The following is a 12,402-nucleotide window of genomic DNA, read 5'->3' as shown; positions in this document are numbered from 1 at the left end:
ACAGAGTAATCACAGAGATGATTGTCACTGAAAACCAGCCATTTACAATGGTGCTTGACTCAGGATTTCAGCGGTTGATGTCCATACTTGAACCTAGCTACACACTGAAGAGTGAGCAGTATTGAACGGAAATGCTGGCAAAGCTTCCCCACAAGGTCGTTGACAAAGTAAAGGCTATGCTGCAACCAGAGAATGCTGGCAACTCACTCTCATTCACGACGGATTGCTGGTCACAAACAGTCAGTCACCAATGATTCTTACATGCCGCTTCATTGACAGCGGATGGACAAAAAGGCAATTGGTGTTGAATACAAAAGTGATGCAAGGATCCCACACTCGGGAGTACAGTAGAGAAATGTTTCTAGGCATCTCTCCTCTCTCTCTCTCTCTCCCTCTCTCTCTCTCTCTCTCTATAGAACAATATTCTAATGCAGAAAACAGTGTCCACTCCAATCCACTGTCTAGCTTTTTTTCTAGCAGTTTTGCACTGACTGCTGTAGTTGGTGAGTGCCCTACTGCAGAGGTAGTCCACTGAGTGACTTAAATCCAATCCACTGTGTAGCAGTTGCCTAGCTTTTTTATAGCAGTTTTGCACTAACTGCAGTAGTTGCAGTGAGTGCCCTACTGCAGAGGTAGTCCACTGAGTGACTCCAATCCAGTGTGCAGCTGTTGTCTATCTGTTGTCTTGTCTAGCTTTTTTTTTCTAGCAGTTTTGCACTGACTGCAGTGGTGATTTATTGCAGTGAGTGAGTGCAGTACTGCAGCAGTTTGTGCATTAATGGAATGCATAATAATCAGATGATGTGAAACTGATGTCCCTGAAAGTGCACTTTTCCTATCAGTTTTCATGCAGTTAAGGTGTGAAGAATGTTAAAGTTAATAAATAAAGATTAACATGTTTTAACAGATTTGTGTTGAAATTTGTGTGTGTTTTGCAGAATTTTAAATGTGTGAAAATATCGGCCTATACCGATATGCTATCGGCAACGAAAAACGCATATCGGTCGATCTCTAGTTCGGACCCAAAGTTTTGCAGGCTGCTGTTGCAGAGGTTCCTGAGGGTGTATTCTTTCTGGTTGAGCTCCTGGTTTACCTTGTTGGCTATGTTTAGCCCTTTTTGGGAATTATTTGCTTTGCTATGTTTTTCCCACCCCTCATATTGACACTGCTTTGGGACGTCCCAAGGGTCAAAGAAGATATGGAGCTGTGTCCGTCAATGAATGAAAGAGAAAACTGGATTAATGTCTTACCGTAAAATCCTTTTCTCCGATGTTCATTGACGGGACACAGCATCCAGCCCTCGGTTGAGTTGGGTTATGTATTCTTCTGACTCTGCTTGTTCCTGCTCTAGGACATCAGTTAGTAAGTGGAAGTATACCCCCTGGGACGTACCCAAAATAGTTTGCCCCTAGTCCTCCTGTGGAGAGAGCAGCATAAGCCCCAAGGGTCTAAAAAGATATGGAGCGGTGTCCGTCGGTGAACCTCAGAGAAAAGGTTTTTACGGTAAGACAAAAATCCATGGTTTTCAAATCTCTTAGCATGAAGTTACGTTTTTGTTTCTGAAAAATGTTCTCGCAGAAAACCGAACACTCAACCTATCTTCATTTACAGGACCGAATAATTGATGCAGGGCCTAAAGGGAACTATTCTCGATTTATGAATCACAGCTGTCAGCCAAACTGTGAGACCCAGAAATGGACAGTAAATGGAGACACTCGTGTGGGCCTGTTTGCAGTGCGGGACATACCTGCAGGTAAGAACACTATTTTTACAGGGACCATATTGCTGCTTTAACAGTAAACTTTGTATCCTTGCGGAGTCTGATACCTGTTCATCTATAAGTTGTTTGTTTTTTTTTTGCTTTGTTTTTTTTTTTTTTGTCTTCTATTTTTGTGGTGTTTTGTAAATTTTTTATTTTTGTTTTAGGTGAAGAACTTACATTTAACTATAACTTGGATTGTCTTGGAAATGAAAAAACGGTGTGTAGGTGTGGAGCACCTAACTGTAGTGGATTCCTGGGGGACAGACCAAAGGTTTGTTTTACAGCTTTAGTTCGTAAATGCAGAGGAACAGAGCAGCTACTTATTTCAGATGGCTTATAACATTTTACTGCATCTCTGCCCTTAATGAAAATGAGTGACTGCATACAAATATGACTGCACATGTACTAGATAGGTCAGTGCAGACAGTTTCTTTATCATTTACTATGGGACACTGGATCAATACTAATTGAGTTTTATTGCCACCTAAAGGAGTAACTAGACAGACATTCCTAGGCCAGCTAGATTTTAATCTTTTACACTCTGTCAAACCTTTGCTAACTAGCCCAGGGCATTGAAGAACCAACCACATGATCAAGTATTTCGGGACTTAAACTGAGCCCTTACCTTCTGTCTTTCTCTTTTGTGTGGATACCCTAGAACAAAATATGACAGCAATATCTAGACTGGCTCCGCTTTGTATTTAAAGGCGCAGAATCTTTTGGCTCATACCCTTGTCAGCTGATGACGGCAGTAAGATGTCCTCAAACGTGTTCCTTTTGAAGAACAACTTCTCTTTGGTGGGGTACTTGACAAAATGATCAAAGATGTCACAAGAGGAAAGATCCTTCAACAGCAAGAAAGTTACAAAATCCCCTTCTTCAGAGACTTTTACCTCTTGAAAATGCTTTGTGCCCCAGCACGCTACCTAGGCTTCAACTCCTAAGCCTGAAGGTTAATTCTCCTACCTCACCGTGTTTTTTTTTTTTTTTTTTTTCCCCCAAATCAAAAAACTAGACGAGGACATTTAGTTTTGCAAAATGCCCTGAACCACCTTATGTCCCAGGGAGTCATTGTGCTTGTACCACCACAAGACAGGTAGGATGACCAATTTAAAAAAAAAAAATCTCTGCAGCCTTCCCTATAATACTTCGGTCTGGTCCAGGACACATCCCATGCAAAAGTCTTTCTATCAGAAAAAAAAAAGCTTTCTTTGAGCTGAAGCTCGAAAATTGAGATCCAAGAGTCATCCTACACTGAGATTCTCCATGAAAGTTCTAGGCCTGATGGTAGCCTCTATTGAAGCCAGGGGTGTTGCTTGGTGAGAAAAAGACCAGGGGCTTCAGCCCCGAAGGTAAATTTGATCCCACGACGCCCCCTTTCCGACATCAGAAGGGGGCGTGAAGATCAGTGTCGGGGACCTTGCCCGGCGCTGGATTAAAGGTGAGTTTTAACACCAATTCTAGCATTTTGATGGGGCGACACCTCTGGACCTCTTTACAGTACACAACTCCACTCCCCTCTCTGGACCCCTTTTGCATTATATAGTCCTCCTCCCCACACCTTTTTGGACCCCTTTGCATTACACAGCCACCGTCTTTTTGCATTATACAGCTCTGCCCCTTCCTACTTTATTCAGACATGCAGAGGGGCGGAGACAGGAGAGCAGAACAGAGGCATAATTGGAGAGAGGAACACCAGCACTGCATAGAGAGTGGGAGTTGCCAGAGTTAACTTTCCAAGTTGACCTGCAAGTGATTGGTTGTTAGGTGGTCCTAGCAACCAATCACCTGCTGGTTAACTTGGAAAGTAAACCCTGGCAGCTCCCGCTCTCTATTCAACGCTGGTGTGCAAACTGCATGCTATAGCCCCATACTTCCCAACTTCAGAATTAGGGATACGAGGAAGGAAGTGACCTGTGGCACGCGTAGCTTGGCAAAATGGGTGTGGCCAAATGCTTAAAAAAAAAAAAATGCTTCCTTGTACTTAAAAAAAAAAAAAAAAAAAAAGAAACTTTGATTGCTGTGCCGCAAGCTGGAGTCTCAAGGACACAAACCCCAGTACAATAATTAAATAGAAAATAAGAATAAAAAGCTTCCATTACAAATGGTTTTGCACAAACTGGAAAAGTGCGTTATACTAAGTGTGGAAGGATTCAAGAGTGCGTTTTGTACAGAGTGCAAGGTTCAGGGGGTGCGTTTTGTACAGAGTGCAAGGTTCAGGGGGTGCATTTCATACAACGTGCAAGGTTCAGGGGGTGCATTTCATACAACGTGCAAGGGTCAGGGCTACATTTCATACAGCGTGCAAGGGTCAGGGCTGCATTTCATACAGCGTGCAAGGGTCAGGGCTGCATTTCATACAGCGTGCAAGGGTCAGGGCTGCATTTCATACAGCGTGCAAGGGTCAGGGCTGCATTTCATACAGCGTGCAAGGTGCAAAGACACCTAGCAACCCCCCCCCTCCCCAGGGGTGGCCATACAAGTAATGTCTGTCTGGGGGTGTTGAGTGGGCGATTGGGTGCCGGGGGGGGGGGGGGGGGCGGCCTAGGGGTGTGGTGGGGGTGCACCGCTGGCTGCTAGTCGCCATTTTGTCGTAGATGGCGGCTGTATATGTCTGCAGCCATATTTGTGTAGTCCGGCAGCCATAGTATCCCATTGATGTAAAGCGGCGGCAATGTTTTTGAAGCCTATGGAGCGGTGATTCGGCGGTGGGCTTCTAGTGTTACTTTGTGAATTTCCTTTCTCTCTGATTGCCACACAGCCTTCAGCTTAGCGCTCTGCTTTGTACGGAGTCAACAGAGTCGGTAGTGGGGAGTCCCTCTGGGTACAAAACGGCTCTCCCTCTTTCTGCTGTAGACGGAACTTGGTGCGCTGGGATTTGTGGTGCTACTTGTGCCACGGTTGTCTTTTAGCAGTGCTTTCTCTATTTCTCTTACGTCCTCCGACAGTCGCCGCCTCTTCATATTCGTCACATATGGGGGTATTAGACTGCTCCGAAGGAGTAGCTAGGCAACAGAATATGTTAACAATAAAGCTTTAACATATCCCACCCTCAAGGGGTGGTCCCCTCAGTCAATACCCTCCTACTTCCTGCAACCATATCTCAGTTTTAATGTCTAGCTTGTCAGGAGTGGCTGGCTCTCTCTGTGCTGGGACTTTCTGTCCCAGACTCTTTCTTCTTTTTAATATTTTGTTTGAGTTTTTCTCTCTACCTTTCATTAGCTGTTATTTTGTCAGCGTTAGTTAGTTCTTCGGACGAAGAGGATCATGCGGACTGGGTCTCGGGCTGATCCCCCTGGTCGCAGGTCGTGGGTCAGTGGCTTCCCAGTCTGCCATCGAGCGTTCAGCCAGGTAACGCTCCTGGCATAGTGAACGACCCATCCCTGTTCGGTGCAGGGATGATTGGTGAGGTGGCTACCTCACTGGACGCTGTGCGGTTTCTTAACCCCCATTTTGTGCGTCTTGAATTGCGACTCTCCCTGCCTCATGTGCAGCGGCTTGTTCGCCTGTGCGGGTCCCCCATGCCATGTGAGGTAAGTGTATTTATGTGGGGACCTGTCTGTCTGGGGGGGTGTCAGTCTGGGACTGTGTAACCTGCCTCTATTCACACTGCTTGTCTCCCTATCTCTCGGCTGCATGCTGTGGGCTGCAAGGGGGGGGGAGCTGTATGACACTGTGTGTGTCAGACTGGGCAGTGTGAGAAGCTGTGTGCTGTGGGGCATGTTTTTTTGGCATGTTTGGGCATATACAGCGATCGCTGCGGCGATCTGACATGTATTCTTATATTGGAATGTAATGTGTGTTTTACTGCACTGTGGAGCGGCGGTTTCGGCGCCAAACGACGCCATTTTGCCTACACCCGCTCCGGCCTCATGGTTTACATGCATGGCGGCCATTTTCTTGTAGCCTCCATAGGCTTACATAGAGCGCCCTGGCAGCATCACTTCCTCTTTCCAGGAACACCGATCGAGGCAGCAGCAGCGGCGAGGGTCTCCTCAGGTTTTATCCTTCTGTTCTTGCTATCCATTGCCTGTGTTCAGTTTGCATATTCCCTGTGGGGGTCTCATTGTGCTTGAGTGTGGTGCGGTGGGCTGCGCTTGCCGCGCTTGCTTAAAAGGGGCAGTTAACCCTTGGTTGTCTGGCATTACAGGGGCAATGGATTCTCAGGAGGGCAAATTTCCTACAGTATTGGTGGAAAGCCAGGGGACCGCTGTTTCCCCCCCAGGGGGGGATTTAGCCACTATTGTGGCTGGCCTTGCTGCTCAGGTGCAAATGCTGGTGGCTGCTCAATCTACTAAAAGGCCCAGAGTTGCTCTTTCCTCTGATTCTGAGGGTGAAGGTGATGGGGCTGTTCTGGCAGGGGCCTCCTTATCGGGGTCCCGCTCCTCTCTTGATCTAGTGGGGTCTGAGGTGGAGGCTGAAGTTGAGGGGGTCGATAATTCTCCCCCTGGCTCGCCTGAAGAGCTTGCAATCATGGATGAGTTGATTGCTTACATTAAGCAAACGCTGCGTTTGCAGGACGAAGTGTGTCCCCCCGCTGCCTTGGCGGCTTATGGGACGCAGAGAAAACGCAGGACGCCGCAGGTTTTTCCCTGCAATGCTGATTTTCAGCGCGCTGTTAAGGATCAATGGCGCGATCTGCGCAAACCTTTTGCGGTACCAAGTAAATTCAAGCTGCGTTATCCTTTTTCGCCTGCCACTGATGAAAGGTGGTGTGTGCCTCCACCAGTGGATCATGCAATTGCGGTTTTGAACAAAGCCACTGCGATTCCTGCAGAGGGTTCCCCTGTTTTCCGTGATGCCACGGATAGGAGACTGGAGTCTCTTGCCCGTCATACTTATTCTGTTACGGGTTCTATGCTTAAGGCTCTGTTTGCTTCTCTCATGGCGGCCCAGGCGATCGCAAGTTGGACGCAGATGCTTAGGCGCGTCCTAGTGGCCGACTCGGCCTCGCCGGCGACCCTGGATATGGTGGATCAGATCCACCAGGGTGTCATGTATCTGTGTGATGCGGACCTGGACTTGATTCCGTTGGCTGCACGTGTGCACAGCGTGGCGGTGTTGTCTCGCCGCCTGGTTTGGTTAAAATGTTGGTCGGTGGACCAATCTTCACGTAAGACCTTAGCCAATCTGCCTTATGATGGGTCTCGCCTTTTTGGGGAGTCCCTGGATGTGTTGATTAAGGGGATCACCGGGGGTAAGAGCACTCTCTTGCCCCATTTCCCCAAGGCTAAGGGGGCTTCTGGGAAGAAGCATGCAAATTTTCGACCCCCTCAGGGGTCCTTTCGTGCCTTTCGGCCGCACTACAAGGGCAAACCGTTCAAAGGTCAAGGCTCTCAGAAGAAGCCCTGGTCTGGGAAACAGAAGTCCGGCCAATCCGGACCTGCAGCCCATAACAGTTCGGCCTGAAGGGGCGCCCTCACCCAGTTTTGGGGTGGGGGGACGCTTGCTCGGTTTTCTTCAGCCCTGGTTGGCCCGTGTGCGGGACAGATGGGTTCTGGAAATCGTTCGATCTGGTTACAAGATCGAGTTTCTCTCTCGGCCGGAGAGCAGATTTTTTCCCTCAAATCTTCAACTGTCTCCAGAGCGCTTGCGGGACCTGCACCTGGCGGTGCGGGACCTGAGGGCTCAGGGAGTGGTGGTTCCGGTGCCTCATCGGGACAGGTTTCGGGGGTTTTATTCCAATCTGTTCACCGTGCCCAGAAAGGAGGGCAAGGTTCGTCCGATTCTGGACTTGAAGGCTCTGAACCGCTCTGTGCGGGTTCGCAAGTTCCGCATGGAATCCCTGCGGTCGGTGGTGGCTGCCCTGGTTCCGGGGGAATTCATGGCCTCCATCGATTTGAAGGATGCGTACCTTCACATCCCCATATTCGAGGGTCATCAGAGGTACCTTCGATTTGCCATTGCGGAGGATCACTACCAGTTCGTGGCGTTGCCCTTTGGTCTCGGCTCCGCGGGTCTTCACCAAGGTGCTTGCACCGGTTCTGGCATTATTGAGGGCCCAGGGCGTTTCTGTCCTGGGGTATCTGGACGACATTCTGGTTCGGTCTGCGACCAGACAGGGTCTGGAGGAGGACCTGTCTGTCACAATGCAAACTCTGCAGGAGTTTGGTTGGACGATAAATTTTCCAAAGTCGACACTGAGTCCGTCGGTTCGTCTCCCCTATCTGGGAATGATACTGGACTCGGTGCAGGCGAAGGTCTTCCTGCCGGAAGACAAACTCGGGACTCTCCGGGAGGAAGTCAGGTCCCTCAGGGACGTTCCGAACTCGTCTCTGCGGACGTGTATGAGATGTCTGGGATTGATGGTCTCGGCCTTCGAGGCGATTCCCTTCGCACAGTTTCACACGCGGGGTCTCCAAGCGGAGATCCTGTCCAGGTGGGACGGGCGACCTCAATCTCTGGATCTTCAAATCTCGTTGAGTCTTCGCACCAGGGAAAACCTTCTGTGGTGGCTCCAGTCCCCGTTGGTGTCCGGGGGCAAGTCGTTTCGTCCGATCTCGTGGACGGTAATCACCACGGATGCCAGCCTGTCGGGCTGGGGTGGAGTTCTGGGCGTTCTGTCCGCTCAGGGGACTTGGTCAGAGGGGGAGTCTTCCCTTCCGATCAACATTCTGGAATTGCGTGCGATAAGGCTCTGTCTTCATCACTGGACGGACCGGCTGCAGGGTTGCCCGGTTCGGGTGCAGACGGACAATGCCACGGCGGTGGCCTACATCAACCACCAAGGGGGCACCAGGAGTGCCCGAGCGGCTCGAGAAGTGGCCGACATTCTGTCTTGGGCCGAGACTCATGTCCCGGCGATAACGGCGGTTCACATTCCGGGAGTGGAGAACTGGCAGGCGGACTATCTGAGTCGCCAGACCCTGGATCAGGGGGAATGGTCTCTCCATCCGGCTGTCTTCCAGACGTTGTGCGCGAAGTGGGGTCTTCCAGATGTGGACCTGTTCGCGTCTCGCCTCAACAACAAGGTGAAGAGGTTCGTGGCAAGGACGCGCGACCCTCGGGCAGACGCGTCGGACGCGTTAGTGGCCCCGTGGCATCAGTACAGGCTGATGTACGCGTTTCCGATTCAGTTGCTGTCCAGGTTCCTTTGCAGGTTACACTCGGAACGCAACACGGTGATTCTTGTGGCGCCGGACTGGCCTCGCCGGTCCTGGTACGCAGACCTCGTGAATCTGGCGGTCGACGCCCCGTGGCGTCTGCCTCTTCGAGACGATCTACTGTCTCAAGGACCGATATACCATCCTGCTTTACAGTCGCTGGCTTTGACGGCCTGGCTGTTGAGACCGAGGTCCTGAAGGAGAGGGGTCTCTCTCCGGAGGTCGTTCATACTTTGATCAACGCGAGGAAGTCTTCCTCGGAAGGTTTATTACCGTACTTGGAAGGCCTATTTTGCCTGGTGTGAGTCCTGGGGGTTTTCACCCCGCACGTACTCGGTGTCCCGTGTGCTGTCTTTCCTTCAAACGGGTGTTGATCAGCGTTTGGCGCTGGCTACGATAAAGGGTCAGGTGTCTGCTCTGGCCGTTCTGTTTCAACGTCCCGTGGCTTCCAACCCATTGGTTGGCACCTTTGTTCAGGGTGTGCGGCATCTGGTCCCCCCTAGGCGGGATCCTCTGCCCCCTTGGGACTTGAATCTCGTTCTATCTTTGTTACAACGTGCTCCTTTTGAACAGATCAGGGAGATCTCGTTGTCTATGTTGTCCAAAAAGGTCGCCTTTTTGGTGGCGATCACTTCGGCTCGCAGAGTGTCGGAGCTGGCGGCTTTGTCCTGCGAGTCTCCGTACCTGGTTATTCATTTGGATAAGGTGGTCTTGCGACCTAATCCTTCTTTTCTGCCGAAACGAGTTTCGGAATTCCATCTTAATGAGGATATTGTCTTGCCTTCGTTGTGCACGAAGCCTAAACATCCAAAGGAGGTGAGATTGCACTCTCTGGATGTTGTTCGGGCGATAAGGGTTTACCTTAAATCGACTGAGTCTTTTCGAAAGACGGACTCCTTGTTTGTTCTTCCAGAGGGTCCTCGGAAGGGCATGGCGGCTTCGGCCTCTACCATCGCCAAATGGATCAGGCAGACCATTGAACAGGCCTATGCTTTGCAGGGGAAGGTTCCCCCTGTGCCTGTGAAGGCGCACTCTACTAGATCTCTGAGTACGTCTTGGGCCTGTCGTCATGGGGCTTCTGTAGCCCAGGTGTGTAAGGCGGCGACTTGGTCGACCGTGCACACTTTCACAAAATTCTACAAAGTAGATGTTCAGGCATCAGCGGATGCTTCCTTTGGCCGCAAGGTTCTTAGTGCGGCTGTTCCCTAGGGTCCCTTGTTGGGGACTCCTGGCTGTTGGGATAGGTTTTGTATCCCCTGGTTTTTTTGTCTTTTCCTGGGTTGTTGCTCCTGTTGAGCACTTGTTTTTTGCTGTTGCCCAGCTGGTTTCCTTCCTTTGGTAAGGTTCCTTCTTTGATGCGGAGACTGCGTTGCCTTTCGGCGCGGATGCGTTTCCCACCCCTCATGTTTGCACTGCTTTGGGACGTCCCCATATGTGACGAATATGAAGAGGCGGCGACTGTCGGAGGACGTAAGAGAAAACGGAATTTTTGTAAAATCTTACCTGTAAAATTCCTTTCTCTGAGTCCTCCGACAGTCGCCGCCCCCGCCCCTCTTTTGGGGTTTGATTGTATACTCTACTGCTATTCCAATAAAACTGAGATATGGTTGCAGGAAGTAGAAGGGTATTGACTGAGGGGACCACCCCTTGAGGGTGGGATATGTTAAAGCTTTATTGTTAACATATTCTGTTGCCTAGCTACTCCTTCGGAGCAAAGTCTAATACCCCCATATGTGACTAATATGAAGAGGCGGCGACTGTCGGAGGACTCAGAGAAAGGAATTTTACAGGTAAGATTTTACAAAAATTCCGTTTTTTGCTAGTGTGGTCCCTAGCTTAACTCATGGAGTCCCTGGAGCATGTTTCACTACCTGAACCCCTCTGAGGCTGGGGGGGCCCTCTGGGTCCCAGTCCGCTCAAAGGCGACAAAGGTATTCCCTTTTCTTGTTCATTTTGACAAAATTGTCACGAATCTGTGGGGTTTCCCTAAACGCATTTTCGAGGTGCCTAATCGTTTCACTAGGAGATATCCTTTTGAAGAGTCCCTGTTAAGAAAGCGGACAGTACCACCTGTGTTCGGTTCTCAGATTTCCAGGTTAAATAAAGCCACCCTTCTCCCGGTGGAGGATTCTCCACCCTTTAAACACCCTTTTGACTAGAGCTGAATCTCTCTGGTCCGACCTCTTTTTACCATGGCCGGTTCCATCCCTAGACCAGTGTTTCCCATAACTTTGGTTTCCCAGACCTTAACGGAATTGGCAAAGCTTTTGCACCAGGATTTGGAAGCGGAACGGATTCCCCCTAACCTCGCGGAGGTGCAGACCAGTTGGTCCAGGGGTTGCAGTTCATCTGTGATGCCTCTGGATGCGGTTCCCTTAATCTGCAGGGTATCTGTAACAACGGTGATCCTTCCGCTCATGATGTGGCTCAAACACAGGCCTGTGAAGCAGGTTTCCAAGAAGGTCCTGGCAGATCTCCCCTTTTGTGGCAGATGCCTGTTCAGGGCTTCCATGGATGCGAACATTGAGGGTCTTACAGGGGGTAAGAGTACTCTTCTCCCACAGGCTACCAGGAGCAAAGAGCCTCGTTGCAAACGTGGGCCTTTCTTCTCAGCTCACAAGCTTTTGTTCCTCGGGATCTTGGGACAAGTGATCAAAATCCAATCCAAACCCCTCCGAAGGCTCAAAGAGGCCCTGGTCTGGTAAGCCGGGAGCGGGTCTCTCCAAACCCAAAGTCAAGCCCTCTTCTGCCTGAAGGGGCTCCCACACTGTAACGGATCAACCGACCCAGACAGTACTTGTTGGCTTCCATCAGTATACAGCTTCCTACAGTCCAGTACATAGCTATATATTCCAGCCAACCTACATACAAAAACTAGCCTGAACTTAGCTTGTATGTGTCTGAAAACATCAACTGCTTTATTGAAAAAGAAAACTGACTTTTATACACTTGAAGTATGTCAGTCACTACATGAACAATGGCCCGAATATTTACCCAAAACATCACACAATGATTAGATAATGAGGTACAGCTGACTCATGGCTAATCCCATCTAGACAATCATTCACATCCTAATTAACTCAGCGTACTTGAACCAGACTGGGATGAAAAGACTGCCCAGCAACGAAGCTAAAACATACAAAATTACACATTATCCTAATTATAAAAACAGAACACCTTATCATACAGACAATGGCAAGAGACCCCAGTATCAGTCTGTCCGTCTCCTAAGTACATGGAATACACATTATTAGAAGTCTATAAATCAGCATAATTACGAGGCGTGGAAGACTGGTGATTGAGCTGATATTATCTGCTCGGAGTCTGATTGTGTGAAGCCTTATTGGCAATAGGCAGCTAGGCATAGAGTCCCAGAGCCTTCATATATTCTTTGAGATATATTGACAAATATTACTGTCCCATTTGAAGCAATCCAAACCATTAAGTATCTGTCTCTCACTCCCAGTGACGGTGGGTACCATCACGCTCACCCGTATCTGGGGTGGGGAACGTCTGTTTCTTTCCAGACTCGTGGAC

General features: G+C 49.6%; 1 protein-coding gene across 1 annotated transcript in view; it reads left to right on the top strand.

Annotated features, from left to right (window-relative positions):
- Positions 1-12,402, top strand: part of NSD2 (nuclear receptor binding SET domain protein 2) — a 162,061-nt gene that overhangs the window by 141,498 nt on the left and 8,161 nt on the right. The window contains exons 20-21 of the mRNA XM_082252839.1: positions 1,612-1,753; positions 1,927-2,033. Of these exons, the coding sequence (XP_082108965.1) occupies positions 1,612-1,753; positions 1,927-2,033 (249 nt within the window). The remainder of the gene's footprint in view (positions 1-1,611; positions 1,754-1,926; positions 2,034-12,402) is intronic.

This window comes from Pelophylax lessonae, assembly GCF_965119305.1.
Source record: "Pelophylax lessonae genome assembly, chromosome: 1".
In the NCBI taxonomy this organism is placed as follows: domain Eukaryota; kingdom Metazoa; phylum Chordata; class Amphibia; order Anura; family Ranidae; genus Pelophylax; species Pelophylax lessonae.
This window is presented reverse-complemented; position numbering and strand designations above follow the sequence as displayed.